General features: G+C 37.8%; 1 protein-coding gene across 1 annotated transcript; it reads right to left on the reverse strand.

Annotated features, from left to right (window-relative positions):
• Nucleotides 1-7,579: 7,579 nt before the first annotated feature.
• Nucleotides 7,580-8,822, reverse strand: LOC123664651. Its single transcript, XM_045599169.1, has 2 exons — nt 8,628-8,822; nt 7,580-8,155 (listed from the first exon to the last, which is right to left on the reverse strand). Exons 1-2 carry the CDS (start codon nt 8,820-8,822, stop codon nt 7,580-7,582), a joined length of 771 nt encoding a protein of 256 aa, XP_045455125.1.
• Nucleotides 8,823-18,738: the final 9,916 nt, after the last annotated feature.

The following is an 18,738-nucleotide window of genomic DNA, read 5'->3' on the forward strand; positions in this document are numbered from 1 at the left end:
CTAACGCCGAATGACATGACCGATGGCATGCCGCCTCGGCAACGCTCGAGGGAACCCGTTATCAAATTATCTATATTGAAAACAAATCGAACGTTCGCTTTAACTTTTCCTTGTAAATTTGTTCATTAAATATTTAAACCAGTTGTTTTTTTTTATACGCTTTAAAATAATAATGACAAAACAAAAAATTATATTTATTACTATATATTTTTTATATATGGATGTAAATCAATAATGCAAAATTTTTATTATAAATAAACATGAAGTCATGTAACGTTCCGTTACACTGCCTCGCTTCTTTTTAAGCTCTTTTATATCGGTTATTTTGAAAGACAGGGGAAGTCAACCTGAAATGTTGTAACAATAAATCACTATACAATGTAACAAATATTTTAAATTATTTTAATTTATGAAAATAAATGAATATCTACACAATACACACACGGTCGTCTGTTCCTAAAGTAAGCAATTTAATGCTTGTGTTATAGCCTATAACTACTACCTAAACGTACTACTACCTATAACTTATAGGTAACAGCCGACTGGTACAGCTACATTTTTTTTTCGATAAACATACTTATAAATAATACATATATAAAACATAAATAAATATTTATATTACACCCAGATTCGGGGTGAGAATCGAACCCACAACCCTCGGAGCAGAAAGCAAGGTCACTACGAACTACGTCAACGGGCTAGTCAAAAAATGAACACTAAATGAATATAATACAATCAACCTGAGGCTTTTAATAATAAATCACTATATAAAGTGATGAAATATTTTTAAATTATTAAAAATTATGAAAATGTACACTAATGAATATAATACAAAGTTAAAATTCTAAATTTAAGCACTGCAAGTAGATATATAATTTTATTGTTGTACGTAGGTAGGTGTGAGGGCTGTGTTCAGATCCACAACTCGGATCACTCCATCCTTGCCAGGTATTGTGTGAGTAATTCTTCCCAGTTTCCATTGGAGCGGGGGCAGGTTATCTTTCTTGATGAGTACAAGTTCGCCGACTTGAGGAGGTGAGGAAGGGGAAAGCCATTTGGAGTGGGTCTGAAGGGTATGGAGATAGGATCTGGTCCACAGTGTCCAAAAGCGTTGAGAAAAAGCTTGTTCAAGCTGAAAACGTCTGAGGGCAGACAAGGGCCTGTCATCAAAAGACGGCTCTGGCAGAGCAGTGAGCGGACGGCTTATAATTTGGTGGTTTCGGATGCGCAAAGGTGTGCAGAGTTGCTAACACATTTTATTACAAATATACCTGACAAATTTTCCTTGAGTCAGCTCGCCACAGAGTTATTCCCACCCATCATCACGTTGCAACCATCTGCACCAAAACCAATCATATTTTCAGTAGATATATCCCGGTCAGAAATAGACTTCATCAGTATGTGGTACTACTTATCTCCAGTAGCACATTCTTCTGCTGTTTTTTGGTCATCAGAGCTGAATATTTTGCAAATATACCAAAACTTACTCACAATTTCATTTTCCTCAGTCATGATCGAAATCGCGACGCGAAAGAATCGACGACGCGTTGGCGCAGCGGTAATAGCACTGGCTTTTGCGCTGGCGGTCGCCGGTTCGATTCCCGCTCACAACAGATATTTGTGTCGCCCATATGGATGTTAGTCAAGGTCTGGGCGTTGTGTTTACGTACTGTGTGTCTTTCCGGACCCCCAACACAGAAGAAAATCCTACTAAATGATCCGTTGAGTATGAAGCGTTTATTAATTCTTTAGTATTATTATTAATAATATCTAACAATTATGCAACTAGCCTCGTGAGTGCTGACATCTGTTGACTCATCAGATCGCGAATGTATCACCCGATGCACGGGCGACTCCACACGCTTGCGAAAGTGAAATTCCTTTTTATCTCGACACTAAAAATGACACAGACGAGACCATGCGCAGTACATGTTTGTGGCGGTTAAAATTTGTGATATTTTTTGATGATATCTGTCTCCTTTTTCTTAAAAGATAACTTGCTTAAGTGAACCGAGTCGACCTGGCTAAACTTTGCATTATATGTTCGGGGCAACCCAGAATGACAGTGTTTGATCCGTAGCTAATGCGGGGTTGAGGCACATGTAACAGCGGACTGTGACGTGTTCGATGCCTGGGAGCGCAGAATGCCGCTTCATGTAACGAGCAATCTACTCCGCCCCGAACAATATCGAATAGGAAGCAAACATCAAGTGTGTCCTGTCTTTCTTTTAAAGTTGGTTGTGATAGTAGTAAGTGAAATGTTTTAAATAAAAGGACAGCGAGTTGTCAGTGACACCGTTTATTCACGACTGACGCGGTCATCGAGCGCGACAATCGATGCGTCGATCGACCGTTATATTACACCTCCACCCTTATTTAAGACATACATTAAAAAAAAAAAAACGATTTACAAATATACAGCATTTACATAACCTTACATAAGTACATACACACAACAGCTATGAACTATTACCTACAACAATCTATTTTGGTACAATTAACAGCTTATTTAAATGTTAAACCCTAGTTATTCTATTAATTAAACAACAACAAAAAATAAAATCAAAATAACAATAAAGAAACAACTATATGTCGAAAGATGATATTATTTCATCCTACATCTACGTATGGGACGAGACCGAGGCGGTTCAATGGGAGGCGAGGGTTGCTGTGTGTTAGTTGGGATTGATTCCACGCATTCCTCAATTTTCTCACGTTCGCGAGTCGGGCTGTGGGCTAATGCGTGCGCATCGTCCCCGGGGTTGTTTGTGTCATGCGTTTCAGGCTCGGTGCTTGTCGCTCCCGTCTCCCCGCCGACACTCGCTGGGCTAGAAGGACAGATTAGTGAACTCCGTTTACGCTGTTTCAGTTGGTCAATATGTCTGTGCGTTTCGCGTCCTGCTGCATCTACCACCCTATAATCTGTTGTCCCCATTTTATCCACTACCTTCCCCGACACCCATTTATCGTTCCCCCTATATTGACGTAGCCATACATCGTCCCCTGGGTACAATAGGCGCGACTCATGAGTACTGTACTTTTGTTGATGTTCTTGAGAGTTTCTAACTTTAAGCTCCCTATTAGGCCTCATAGCGTCAAATTTAGTACGTAAACGGCGGCTGAACATAAGTGACGCTGGCGTTTCGCCTGTTGTACAATGTTCCGTATTCCTATAATAAAGTAAAAAACTATTCAAAAATAAGTTAATATCTAAATTTTGTCTAATAGCTTTCTTAATAGTCCTTTTAATTGTATGAACGGCATTTTCTGCCGCGCCATTTGATGCCGGATGGTCATCATTACAGCCTATACAGTCCACTGCTGGACATAGGCCTCCACAAGTTTACGCCACAGATAACGTGAACTCATGTGTTTTGCCCATAGTCACCACGCTGGGCAGGCGGGTTGGTGACCGCAGTACTGGCTTTGTCGCACCGAAGACGCTGCTGCCCGTCTTCGGCCTGTGTATTTCAAAGCCAGCAGTTGGATGGTTATCCCGCCATCGGTCGGCTTCTTAAGTTCCAAAGGTGGTTGTGGAACCTTGTTATCCCTTAGTCGCCTCTTACGACACCCACGGGAAGAGAGGGGGTGGCTAAATTCTTTAGTGCCGTAGCCACACAGCACAGCCGGATGGTATGGTGCCGAAAATAAATGTTGAATACCATTCGTATTGACAAATGCTGAAAATTCATTGCTAGAGAAAGGTGGGCCGTTATCCGATACTATTTGTTTAGGTAAACCGAAACGAGCAAAAATGCCACTCAACATTTTAATTGCGTGACTAGCTGCTGTGCTAGGTACCTGACAAACTTCTATCCATTTAGTTCTCGCATCCACCAACACTAAATACATTCGACCCGCAAGAGGACCCAGGAAGTCGATGTGTACGCGAGCCCAAGGTTTATTCGGCCATGGCCATGGGCATGGCATATGCCGCGGTGGCGCTTCACTCTCCGTGACACACACGCTACAGTCGCGGCACGTTTTCTCGATTGCTTCGTCAATGCCCGGCCACCATACGTAGCTCCTTGCAAAAGATTTCGTTTTAACTATCCCCATATGAGCCTCATGCAAGTCAGTTAAAACCTTGTCCCTGCAGGATTCCGGTATCACTATTCTGTGGCCCCACATCACGCAACCTAACTCCTCATACAACTCTTTTTTACGATTAAAGTAAGGGTTGAGAGGCAGCATTTCATTATGTGGAGGCCACTCGTCACGAATATAAGTGAGAACACGACCCAGTAGTGGGTCCCGGCAAGTCTGTTTTTTAATTTCATTGTAATCTAATAATAAAGCATTATGTGCAAAGTGTAAGTGAGATTGTTCCGGAATTTTAAAAATATTTTTATTTTTATTTTTAAAGCTTGCTGGCAATCGAGATAAACCATCAGCGCCGTTTTGTTTTGATGTAACGTACTCAATCTCATAGGTATATGCCGATAATTTAATAGCCCACCGTTGTAACCGACTTGCAGCCATCGACGGAATTCCTTGTTTCGGCCCAAATATAGTTACCAAAGGTTTATGGTCGGTACGCAGTGTAAAGCGCCTGCCGTACAGGTACTGATGCAATTTTTCAAAGCAAAATACTATTGCTAAAGCCTCACGTTCAATTTGAGAGTAATGTTTCTCGGCAGCCGTTAACGCTCGCGATACGTATACGACCGGCCGCTCCCGCGCCGACTCGCCCGAGCGAGCGACTCGCGTGTCAGTTTGCGTGAGCACACCGCCTATACCTCGCGCGCTCGCGTCGCACGTTAAAAACAAAGGCGCTTCCGGATCGTAGTGCGCTAGAACATCCGCACCAACTAAAATTGACTTAATTGTCCGGAATGCTACTTCACACTCATCATTCCATATCCAATTTACTCCCTTTCTCAGTAAGTGGTACAGTGGTGCTAATATAGTACTTAAATTTTTAACAAATTTTGCGTAAAAATTAATAGTGCCTAGAAAGGCCCTTAAGTCCGTAATATTAACCGGGCGAGGTATATTTACTATTCCCTCCACCCTTTCCGGATCCACTTTAATACCCTCGGCTGAAATAATAAAACCTAGATATTTAACCTCACTTGTCATAAATAGGCATTTACTTTTTTTAAGTTTCATTCCGTTATTTCGTAACCGCTCTAAAACACGTTTTAAAGTTATTAAATGTTCGCGAGTATCAGGAGAACCGATTATTATATCATCAATAAAAACTTCTACTCCCGGAATATCGTTCAAAAGATTAGTCATAATTCGCTGAAATATTCCAGGACTCGAAGACAATCCATATACTAATCGTTTGTACTTGAAAAGTCCTTTGTGAGTGTTAATAACTGTCAAATTATCGGGGTCATGTAACTCTATTTGATTATAGGCTTGTGAAAGATCAATTTTCGTAAATATTTTAGCACCATTTAATTTCACAAGCAAGTCATTAATTCGCGGTAACGGATATTTATCGACCAACAGAAACGGATTTAAAGTAACTTTATAATCAGCACATATACGGAGTCCACCATCCGCCTTACGTACCGGTACCAGTGGGGTAGCCCAGTCCGCGCTGTCAACGGGCTCGATGACGCCCGCGCGCAGCATGCCCGCCAGCTCCGCCTCGACCCGCTCGCGCAGCGCGTACGGCACGGGCCGCGCGCGGCAAAATACCGGCGTCGCCCCCTCGCGCACCCGCAGCTGAGCCTTACCGCCCGTGAACCGTCCCAGTCCCTCCGAGAATAACTCCTTAAATCTGTCGAGTAATACATTAATAGAATGATTAAAATTATTTTCCCCATTGATTACATTCATATTTTCTACGTGTTTATATAATGGTATTTTTATGTAAAATTCCGAAAGCCACTGTCTTCCCAATAACGAAGTGGTGCCACCCTCAATTACAAATAATTCTACAATTTTACTTATTTTTTTATATTTGACGAGTGGCTTGATCACCCCTAGGGGTCTAATCGTAGAACCATCATAAAATTTAAATAACATATTTGATTTCTCTAAATACCTACTTTTAAAATATTTATCATAAGTATTCTTACTAATACATGATACTAATGATCCAGTATCTATTTCCATAGGTAAAACGATACCATCTATACATATTTTTAAACTCACCGGCCTGTAACTGTTAAGACTAAGTTGATGTAGATCTTCTACGACCGGCTCGACCTCGTCGTCCGATAAAGGAGGTTCGTCCACCCCTAGCAGCTCCGATCGGTGCACTCTGTCGTCCGCGAAGCCAGCAACCATGCTATTGTTTGGAAGCCCTTCTCGCCGAGAGATGCCACCTGACCGTACCGGGCATACACGACGTAAATGTCCCCTCTGTCCACATCTACTACAGATGAACCGGTTGTACCGACACCCAACACTTATATGATCCGTAGATCCACAAGCCGCACAATTACTGTTTATTTCTTTCTCTCGTCGCACCGCCGATGAGCCCCGTAGGCCGCCCCGGCCACGTCCGCCTCGGCTATTCCGCGTGGCCACCTGCACCGCATGCACGGAATCCGCCACGCCCTCGCTGCTCACACTGCCACTGCCGCTTGTCTGCTCCACTGCTGCGGCATCCCTTTCCGCCGCTTCCATGGCTGAGGCAATTTTGACTGCCTTCGCGTATTGTAAGCTGTCTTCGGCGAATAAACGTTGTCTAGTAGCTTCACTTCGAAGACCACATACCAGCTGATCCCGCATATTTTCTTCTAATACCGTCCCAAAGTCACAAAATCTTGACATTTTTTTTAGTTCCGAAATATATTGCAAAACTGATTCACCCGCATTTTGCCTTCTTTGGCGGAATCGAAATCGCTCTGCCATAAAAGATGGTTTCGGCTGTAAGTGGTCACCCATCAGCTTCACCACCGCTGCGTAAGTCTTGGTGCTCGGTTTTTCGGGACTCGTCAAATTACTTAGTAACTCGTACGTTTCATCGCCCATCGCCGCAATTAAAGTGGGTAGCCATAAGTCTTCTTTAACCGCGTTAACTTTGAAAAACATTTCTGTTCTTTCAATGTACATCGACCAATTTCCCGATGTTATGTTGAACTCCGATAACTTTCCGATCGACATTTTAATAAATTAATCCTTTGTAACCTCCTCCTTGTAAACTTGTGGAGGCCTATGTCCAGCAGTGGACTGTATAAGCTGTAATGATGATGATATTATCTTGGGGCCTGACGTTTCGGCCAGGTTACACCAGCCGTGGTCGCAGGCAGACTGATTCAGCGATGTCAAGACTCCGCCGTCAAGGTAGATGTTTCTTCATCCACCCTCAACTCGTGATTATTGTCAGTTGTACCGCGGCACACAACACTTATTACGTCCCTATTCTGTTAGTCAACCGGAAGGTGCCTATTCTGATATTTAACCGAATGCGAACTAAAACGAGGTTGTGTAATTTTAATCACTGGGTTCCATGTCGCGGGTAGTTTGAATCCATCTTCGCGAATGAATGTTTTATGTTTCTTAATTTCAGTTGCTTCTCGCACTACTCTTGAATAAAAGTGGCGATCTGTGGAGAGGATTTCCGTGCGATGAAATTCGATCCAGTGATTATTGTCCGGTTGTAATATATCTTCGGCTATGGCTGATTTATTTGTTTGTCGGTTTTTACAGCGGCGATATATTCTTTGACCCTTTCAGCTATCTTCCGCTTAGTCTGGCCTATGTAAGAACTGCCGCAGCTGCAGTTTATCTTATAGACACCTGGTGTTTGTAACGGCAAAACATCCTTCGGTGTGCCCACTATATTGGTAACCTTTGCCCCCGGCGTAAGGACAGTGGATATTGAATATTTCTTCAATAGACCGCCGATCTTATCTGTCACTCCTCTCGCATAGGGCATGTAGGCCGGTTGTCGTTTAACTTCCGGATGTTTGCGTCTTTTTGTCGGTTGCCTGGTTTGTTTATTCACTTGATTTCCGTTGTTCGCAAGTACCTCCTGAACATGGTCCAGCTCCTGCTCGAAATGTTCAGGGTCACAGAGATCCTGAGCTCTGTTCTTTAATGAGGTTACAACGGACTGTAAGTGACGAGGATGGTGGTGTGACGACGCGTGCAGGTACCTATCGGCGTGTGTCAGTTTGCGGTATACACAGCGAGACAAGGACCCATTAGGTTTCACTTTCACTCGTACATCTAGGAAAGGCAGCGATGCCTGAACATACAATGCTTATTTGAACTTAAACACTTGGTTAGTACATCTGCAATCATCTTCTCTGTACAAAGGTATTTAACAGTCATAAAACCTCTCTGAACTAAGTCCTTAATAAAGTGATAGCGCACATCAATGTGTTTTGTTCTTTTACTACTGATATTTTTATTTTCAATAATCTTACGAGCACTCTGTGATGAAACCATAAAAAACGTGATGGGAGAGCAATTGAGTGGACTGAATATTGCATTGATAGGCGGGAAGAAAAGAATAAAAGAAATTTTAACACACTGTTTCACTGAGTTTTAATTATTAGGAATTATAAGGAAAAATTGGTACAAAATCAAACACACAGTAGAATACATTAATTCAAAGGAAAGAAAGGGAACTAGACAGCTCGAGGTATTGCAAGTATTCATTTAATTTTTATGTTGTTGCCAACACTCTGGTTATTATTATACACAGTGATGCGCACCTTTACATCAGGTAAAGTTTCTGTCAAAAATTGTTTGAGAATATTGGAATCCTTTGGCCTGTCAACCAACTTCCACACTTTATTTGACATTAAAGAGTTATACTCATCTTCCATAGCCTTATACCACTCGGTGGCATCAGGATTAGACATGGTCTCTTTATATGAAGGTGGTTCTAATTCACTAGCAGTAGCCATTAGCGACACACCTACTATTTTTATTTTTTATTTAATATTTATAACATATACACATGGTCGTCTCTTCCTAAAGTAAGCAATGTAATGTTTGTTTTAAGTAACAGCCGGCTGATATAGGTACTTTTTTTTTAATAAATACATATAAATAATACTTAGAAATAAATACATTTATAATAAATGGCATTAATTTTTTTAATTTTTTTTTTAATTCTTTATTTAGAAAACCAACAGTTTTACAAACAATGTACCTTCCAGCTATGTATATGCTATGTAGTATTGCCAATAAGAGGTTTCCCTTAAATTACCAAATAACACTGTAACAATCAAAGCTAAAATGAAATAACAAAATAATAAACTAAGAAATTCAGGATGCTATCAACTTAAGCCTATCTATACAAATAAAAAAAAAAATAATAATAAATAAAAAAAAAAATTGAGTGTCCTCTTGTAATACCAAAACAACCGCTTTTCAGCTAATGCGTATAGATGTATACACGGTACATATACCAAAATAACATTTTTTGCAATTTTGTCTGTCTATCTGTTTGTTCAGACCAATCAACCTATCATTCTTATTATAGATGAGGTACAACTAATAATAAAAACTGTTGATGTAGACTATTGATTCTAGAAGACTGGCAGTCAATCTCTCATGGGGGCTAATAGCTTCTCTCATATTAGTATCTTGTTTAGCAATAAATGGAGTTACAAGTTATAAAAGCTTGAAATATGTCTTTTCGTCCATCCTTTAATAGTTTCGCCAGTCACTTGGTAGCGATAACTCATTTAACAAATTGAGATTAGTGAATTGATTTCTTTTTTTAAGCCATTCTTTCATCCATTGCTTTCTTTTTTGTTTTTCTGGTGAGTATATGGCAACCAAGAGTAGCCGCTGTAAGAATTAATGTTTCTTCTTCGGAATCAGAATCCATTTTTTTTTTCTCAACAAAAATAGGTAGTACCTACACGTCCTTAAAACAGCCCGGTCGGTCGAAAACTGAAAAGCCGGAGTGACGCCAGTGAGTTTTTACCCAACTGGATACTTATGCACCTTTTTAAGATGTTGCTGTTTTTGTCATGCATCAAAATATCTTATTTTTTACCATCCAGTATTGGATAGAGTTCAAGGCGAAAACGAAATCTAAAGCTGCAGACTCTAGAAGGAATACCTCGGCAACCGGTGGAGGGGCTAACCAACTCATTCCTCTTACTCATGCAGAAGAAAGAGGGCTTGTAATAATTGGTACGATAACGGTGGACGGTATGCCTGGTGTGCGCCTGCCTCTTGATGTTAGTTATTAAAGTAATATAATTAATAATTTGTAGTGTTGTAATAGTATATAAAATCGTATTCTAATACAATAGAGACAGTCTAATATCGAACGTCATTCGTTTCACTTGCCCCTCGTACCTCCGACACTACATGGCGCCCTGCCCGGCACGCGCTTGTTTTTCTGAGAAACTCTTTGACAAATACGGGGCGCGCGCACATATTTCAATATAGCCGTATTAAAATAAAATTATAAAAATAACCGCGGTCTGTGTGTCTACAAAAAAAATACAATATGGGTAAGACTTATTCAAAAGAGGAAACAATCATCGCGCAGACAGTCGCTGGAGACGGGAAAAATAGTGCATCTGCTGAAACCAGCTACGCCACTGTTAGCACAACGAACTATTGCTAACAATTATAGTCGTTCTCTTATTAGCAGCAACGGGCTATGCGTTTTGCCGTTATTATAAGAAAATGCACAACGAATGGATGGAGAGGCAAATGAACCGGCGTTATCTGCGACGTAGGGAGGCTTCGACTTACTTTACCAAAGTGGCATCACCCAGGGAAGAACAAGTGTAAGGTGAGGTGAATTTTTTTTTTGACTAAATCGCATAGCGACTAGTGAAAAGTGCGTAAACAAAATAGTGCTTCGTAAGTCGTATCTAAAAATGTGCGTGTGTATCGTAAAATTTGCGAGTGCCTTGTCGTTATTAAAAATAATTAGACGCTTAAAATAATTATTTCATTAAATTTTAGTGAAGAGACAATTTAGAGACTTTAATACCTATGTTGTAAGTAATTTACTATTTTAATATCTTTTGGTTTATATAAAAAAAATGTAAAATGTTTTTAATCTAAAAAAATGTAAAAGATTTAATCTAAAAATAGCATACGAATTCATACTGTGTAGAATGTCAATGAGTTTTATTCATTACGTTTATAAAGAATACATGCATAAATCGGGCTCAATGACTCACCGAACATGATAGCTCTCGACGAATATGGTCATGTTTGGAATATTTGTTCTGCATTTGTCACCCGTTAATGAAACAATCGGGTCGAAGTTCGACAATGCTATAAATACTTTTATGATGTACTTTGTGTTAAATAATTATTCATTGTAGTTATATATACTTATGGCTGAAAATTTTACCCAGATATATGATGAGTTATTGGTAATAAGAAAATATTTGATAAAGAAGGGTCAGAGTAGATATGTTGGTACTATCGCTTCGAATAAATTTAAAGAAGCTGAAATTTTGTATAACAAAGCGCATGTAACGTTATCTAAATCAAAAGAAAAAAAATCAAGCGTAGTTACATCGTTGTTTGCGATTTATGATAAAATGTATCAATTATTTTTAGAAATATCCCAGTTGTGTATAAAGAGCTCGAGTGAAACCTTTGAAACCAAAATGGATTTCGATATACGAACTGCTTGTAGTTTGATACCCCTTATGGATGGTAAAGAGGAGACCACGAAACGGTTGATTGATGCCGTGGATATGTATGCGGAAATGTTAGATGTTACGGAAAAAAAATGTTTAATTAAATTTGTTTTAAGAGGTCGACTTTCCGAAAACGCAAAGTTGCGTTTGTCAGCTGGTTACGATACCGTTGACGGACTTATTCAGGATTTGATAAAGCATTTATAAGTTAAAAAATCTTTTACCGCTACCAGTCCTAAAAAAAAAAGACTTCAGCGTACAAATCAGGGTTCTGAACTAGAAAAACTTTTTACTGATCTTACTACATCTCAGGCTGAAGGCGATGCGAGTACATTCGCTGTATTAAGATGGCGATTAAAAAAATTTCAGATGGGCTTAAGGATTCCAGATTGAGTACCATCGTAGCTGCGCGGAACTGCAAAAGCCTCAAGGACGTGATACAGGTGGCCAAGGATGAAGACATGTCAACTCCGTCAAGTTCAAGCAGGTCAGCGGATGTCATGCAATTTACACGCAGAGCTCGAGGTAAGTACAGGCCTTGCTCGATAGCTAGAGGACAAAGTCATCGTGGAACTTTTTACAGTAACAATTACTATCCTCGTAGTTCTGTGAGACCTTTTCAAAATAATAATCGAGGTAGATTTTACAGTGGTAGGTTTAATAATAACAATCGTCGTAACAGTAACTGGCGTGTAAAATAAAAATGGTAATATGTCACAACATTCCTATGTTGAAAACCCACTAGACTTAAATAAGCAGTTTTTTCGATCTTAAACAGCTTATTTTAACCTTCAATAGCAAATGTAAATTTGTATCATTTTACGTTTCTTAATAGATACTGGAGCTTCAATATCTGTTATTAAAAGAGATTAGGTACCAAAGTATATTCCTATATCTAGTGATAATATTATAATTAATGGCATAGGAGGACAAGTGTCGCTTATAATGACGAATTGTTACATAAATTTCATATATTTGAAAAGTTGCCGGTAACAGTTAGTGGAATCATAGGATTGGATTTTCTCTCAAAACATTACTGTAACATTGATTTATCTTGTAATATTTTAACTATTAATTACAATAATAACTTAGTTAATTTACCTCTTTTAGACAAACCAGACTTCAGCAATAATCTTGTTTTACCACCTCGTAGTGAGTAGTGAGTGAGACGTGAAAGTTGATTGTATTGTAAGCGCGAGAGAGTTGTATGATGATGTGTTTTTAGCAGGAACTATCGTGAAGCCCAAAGATGGTAGAATACCGGTTAGGATACTAAATATTAGGGAAGAAGAAGTTAAGCTAGATAATTTTGTTCCAGAAAGTAAGCTTTTAAGTGATTATAACACTTTTTCATTTTCGGAATCAAAATCTAATGTAACTTGAGCTGAGACTTTGCTTTCATTTCTAAAATTAAACCACTTAAATATTGAAGAGAAGCAAGCGATTGAAGTTATTTGTTCTAAATATTCAGACGTTTTCTTTTTACCGGGAGATAAACTTAATACAACAAATGTATACGAACAATCTATAACACTTTAACCAAACGTTAGTCCAATTTATGTAAAACCATATCGTATACCTCAGTCATTTAAACCAGAAATAGACAAACAAATAAAACAAATGTTAAAAGATGACATATATCATATGATGATAATAGAGGAATCGTCAAGTGAATGGTCCAGTCCAATACTATTAGTACCAAAAAAGCCAGAAGAATCAAGTAAATGGCATTTGGTAGTAGACTACTAACATAGTACTGTGAGATAAATTACTGTCTGTGCATAATATATTTTTTTTTCTATCAAAATGATGGTCTTTATTTAAGCTGTATCCTATTATACAAGTTGCATATGCAATATGCATACCTAACAGCCAACAGTGCTCTCCATTTCTTTCTAGTCCTTCTAGAAATGCTTTTACTGCTCACTAATTCCAAACATATGAATCATGATATGCACACCAAATGATCCATCAACATGGAGGATAGTCTGCTTAGCATCACAAATCTGATATCAAAACAAAGTTCTATCTATCACACTGTGCAGGTACAAAGTCACTACTGGAAGAATATTTTATTTTAATACTATGTATTGCTATACTTTACCATGATAATTATAATATACTTACTAGTAAAACATTTAAGGAATGGTAATTATTTGTATTAAAATAAGTCTCCTCATGCTCTTTAGGACGAATTAAAGCCACATGTGTACCCATAATTATTTCCCTTTCATGCTGTGTCTTAGGAAACTTTATGTACTTCCTACATAGATCAACTTGATCTCTTGATCTATGACTTCCTAAGGATTTCGCTGGTTTTGAGTGCACAGTTACCTCATGTAAACGTTTATTGAATGTTGGTTGCGACGTATTCAGTAGAAATGATGCACCCACATTCCGTTGATATGATTCGTTTGCATAAAGATTTAATGCTGCTAAAATCTACAATAGAGAGACAAACAAAGCTATCATCAGTCACTTTTTATAGTAAAAGTTTAAATAAAAACAGATATTTACAAGTAGACATCAAATACATAATGTTAAAAAGCAAAAGACAGGTCAAAGTAAGGGAACAGTGTTACTTTGAGTTAATTGCCTGTATTTCGTTTAACTATTGGTAGAAGAGGACTAAGTTCCACCAAAACCTGTTGGAATCCAAGCTTTGTTAAACGAACATGTCCAATGAACTCTCTCTCTGCCTCGAGTGTGCTGCCGATCACAGCAACGCGATTCCTTACCACTCATTACAAACAACAAACAAATAAAAGCAAATCAAAATTAAGTAATCTTTAAAAAGTTTAAACCGTAAAAATGACGGTAGATAGAAAAATTCATTAACGAATAAATGTCTTTAATTAATTCCTTTATCCCACTTTTGATGTTAGAATCAGAAGTGGAAATCACTTTAAAAAAAATCTGTCAAATACAATTTAATGATTTTAATTATTTTAACTATTTACACAATTAATCTTAGAAGTAAGAGATTGAGTATCAATTACACAAAATCAAATTTACATATAGGAATTAACATAGCGATTACTTATTTTTGTTTGCTTTTTATTTGTATTTTGTTTTTTATTTTTTATTATTTCACTAATTACGTTTACTGCAGCCGATGGATCGAAAAAAAACCAAAATGACTTAAAAAATACTTTAATTAATTAAAATAAAATTACAATTAAGAGAGGTGAAACCTATTCGATGCGAGAATTAGGAATGACAAAATTTTGTATAAAAATTAATAATGAAATTAAATTTAAAATATGACGAAATCGCTGCGTCGGCGGCTCGTGGCTGGACGGACGTTGCGACATGGGCTGCATCGGTTTTCCGTTGTTTATTGAATATGGATATTAAATGCATGCTCGGCATTTTCATGGATGAGCTTAGGGTACTGTATGATAGATAGTACGGTTCCGTACTTAACACCTCCACCCGCAGAACAGCAACTATTTTGTCAGCTTCAGAGAAAATGTTGCTGGAAGTTCATCTCGTCTCTTGATGCCTTTATCCATATCTTCATATACTGGTGTCTTAGGCGTTTGCTGCTTCTCTTCATTTTCTGATTTTAAGGGCCAACATCTATATTTCCGGCTTACTAATACAACGATAACTACTGATACACATAAAATTAAGATATAAAATGGTATCGTTGTATGGTATAAAACAATTGATTGTGTCTTGTCAATCTGTATAGGGGTTTCTAGTAACAATTTATCTTGGATGCTGTGAAGATCATCTAGACTAATCATCTTGGAACCGGTATGGGTATAGGTAGTCGTTTGGTTAATTTGGTTGTATGGGATCCTTGATAGCTTCAGCGGCTGGCCTTTTATCTCATCATTTTCGTTGATAACGGTGAATTCTTTAGTTCGCAACAGGCAGTTCATGGGAATAGTGGCCAAATAGCTTCCTTGTAGTATATTGAATTCTTTTCTCTCACAGGCTAACTGTACTTTCTCCGGCTTAGGTAATGAAATAACATAGTGTTGATCATCCAGTTTATCTATTGCTACAGCAGACAACATAACCTTCGTGAAGTGGCAGGTTTCCTTAAGATTTTGGTTGGTAATAAGCTCTTGAATGCAGTCTGGTTCTGTACGAATTTGATGACTTATTTTTTGGTCACAGAGATATAATATCCTGCTATACTTCGGGCATTCAGCCTCTATGTACACGAATGCTTTTTCGTTTGTTGCTATATAAGGAAAGGGAGGAATAAGGGCTAGTTGTTTTTCATTTGGAACGATGGATAGTTTGTACAAGTTATACCTGTCTATGTATATTATAGGAAATTTGTAAACTATAACTATTGTTCTATCATGATAGTATGAACCTGGTTTGATTAAGTCATAATATTCCCGTAATTCTAAATCAGGAATTTGCTCCTTACTGTATATAGTTATTAACTTATCTAGCATCGTTTTTAATACTCCTATATCTATCATAGAATGATGAGTGCTGGAGGCACGAATAAAAGCCATTATATTTTCTAATCTAATTATTTCTAGCACTAAATCCTCTACATTATTACTTATAATTCCTAATAATTGGGCAAACTGAGCAGACTGGACTAAACTGTTGTCTCTACGAGTATTTACTTCTATAAGAAATTCTAATGTGTTATTAATTTTTTCTTGATTTATAGTTAACTGATCTAAAATACCTTTATGTTGTAACATCCATTCTTTACTAAGACTAATATGACTATTGAATTCGGAAATAATTTTATTCTGGTTGTTTTGCAATATTTGAATAGCCTCATTATACTTTTGAGCATCAAGATAGTCTAAATTACCAGTAACACTTTTTATTAATGATCCAAGACTATCTACAAGACCTCTTTTAACTCTAATGGGTTCTAAAGATTTAACTTGACTTAGTACCTTGTTTAGCTTGTCTGTAAGATAATTAATCTGGTACTCGTAAAGAATGTAAGTTTCATTGTTCAGTCTGGTCTTAAAAGTGTTAAGTTGTGTCTGTACAGAATTTATCTTATCTTCAATATCAGTCAATTTTACATACTGTATAAAGGAGTGGTAATGTGATATTAGTCTGGTCGGTCCTAATTTGTAGGGCAAAAGTCCAGGTCCATCGGCTAAGCTCTCAAGTCTTATGGTTTGAGGATGCGTCACGTGTATTGTCAGCAGTAGCAGAATCCTGCAACAATCGGTTATTTTTAGGGGCGCGTTTTAGACGTGACTTAGCTACGGGGCCTCGCTTTTTTGACGTGTATATATGAATTGGTAAATCAGCTAAGACTGTGTCTTGTGTGTAGCGAGGTGCAGTTTTCTGACGAGAAGCAAAGGGATTTTTAATAAAAACTTGTTGTCCTGGAACATATTCTACTTCTGGTTCGCGAGATTTATTTCTATTTTCAATTAAGGCTGTTCTATTGCTCAGTGAGGACTCATTAATTATGTCATAAACCTGTTTCATTAGTTGTTTATGATTCTGAGCGTATTGTTGCAAAAGATGTTCGGTAAAATCTATGTCAACGGGATCTCTAGGATCGAAATGTCCGTTCAATAAATCAAAAGGTCTACACTTTGTAAAACTGTGAATAGTACTGTTGTATGCTATAATAGCGTATGGCATTAATCTAACTACTGGTTCATCTTTGTGTTGTAACTTAAGAATTCTTATGTGTTCTAATAGGGTCGAATGAAATCGTTCAATGTTACCGTTATCATTAGGGCTATGAGGTAAAGTTTTATGATGGATTATCTTATGGAGACGAATAAACTCTGAAAAAAGCTGATTAGTAAATTCCGTTCCGTTATCGGTTATTATAGTGAAAGGTATTCCGTGGTGAGTACTGAAAAGTAATAATGCTTGTAAGATGCTAACAGCGGTTCCATCTCGTAAATGATACGCTTGACCGTATTTAGTAAAGACATCAATGAAGGTGACATATTTTTCGTTTTGAACTGTAAAGAGGTCCATGTGGATAATTTCAAATGGCTTGGTAGCAGGGGGTACTATATTAAATTGAGGTTTAATGGGATTTCTGTCGTATTTACTTTGACCACAAATAGTACATTCATTAATGTATTTAGTGATCTGCTCTCTCATCTTCGGCCAATAATATTTCCTAGACAGAGCGAGGTAACATTCGTTAATACCACGGTGGTTCGTTTTACCGTTATGATAATTCTGAATGATGTCTTGTTGTTGAAGATAATCTTTAACATTTTCGAGCTCAGTTTTACTTAATACGAGGTTAAGAGAGGAGCTTTTAAACTTTTCTTGTAAAATTGGTATTATCGAATACATTTCTAAGGGAGGATCTATCAATATAGCTGTTTTAACTTTCGGGTTAACGTATTCATTAATAGAATTGATAACATCGTTTTCTAAACTAGATTTCGACAACTGAATAGCTATCCGCGTATGGTTTTCAAATGGCTTAGTTATAATCGGTCGTCGTTTTACATCACTAACTACAGTAAAGTAAATTTGTCTGTGAAACTTGTTAAGGGGAACGTCAGTGATCGGGACTTCTAATATAGGTTGTTCATTACTAGTGTGTACGGTGTCAGTTGAAGAGTTTCTATGTTGAGATGGGGGTGTTTCTGATGGGTTATTAATCATTGACTCAAGCTCTCTAATACTATCCATTACCGATTTAATTTCGTCAGTTTCACTGATGTGAATTTGAACACGAGATAGAGCGTCTGCGTTGGTATTAAATTTACCTTTCTTATATATGACCGTAAAGTCGTATTCGCTCAGTCGAAGTCGCCATCTTGTTAGTCGTGAGTTAGGTTCTTTTAGATTCATCATCCACTGTAATGGTCTGTGATCAGTAACTATTTTAAATGTTCGGCCAAATAAATAAGGTCTAAAGTATTTCGTTGCCCATACTATTGCTAATAATTCTTTCTCTATTGTACTATAGTTGAGTTCGCTATCATTTAATGTACGAGACGCGTAACAAACAGGCTTGTCAGAACCTATGGGTCCCTGAGATAATACAGCTCCGATGGCTACATTTGAAGCGTCTGTGGTGAGATTGAACTCTTTGTTAAAGTCTGGATACTGAAGGATGGGGTCGTTAATTAAAAGAGTCTTACACTTATTAAAAGCTTCTATAAATTCTTGACTGTGGACTACCTTACTACCTTTTTTTAAACATAACGTGAGGGGCTTAGTAATACGGGCAAAGTCAGGGATGAATTTTCTGTAATAA

Source organism: Melitaea cinxia, chromosome 22 (genome assembly GCF_905220565.1).
Source record: "Melitaea cinxia chromosome 22, ilMelCinx1.1, whole genome shotgun sequence".
Taxonomy (NCBI): Eukaryota; Metazoa; Arthropoda; class Insecta; order Lepidoptera; family Nymphalidae; genus Melitaea; species Melitaea cinxia.

Bases quoted from the DNA above. Each gene is read 5' to 3' on its own strand.
- LOC123664651 (XM_045599169.1), bottom strand. From the start codon at position 8,822: ATGGCTACTGCTAGTGAATTAGAACCACCTTCATATAAAGAGACCATG. The intron at 8,156-8,627 runs GTGCGCATCACT...TTGTATGTTCAG, and splicing joins AAACTTTACCTGATGTAAAG to GCATCGCTGCCTTTCCTAGA.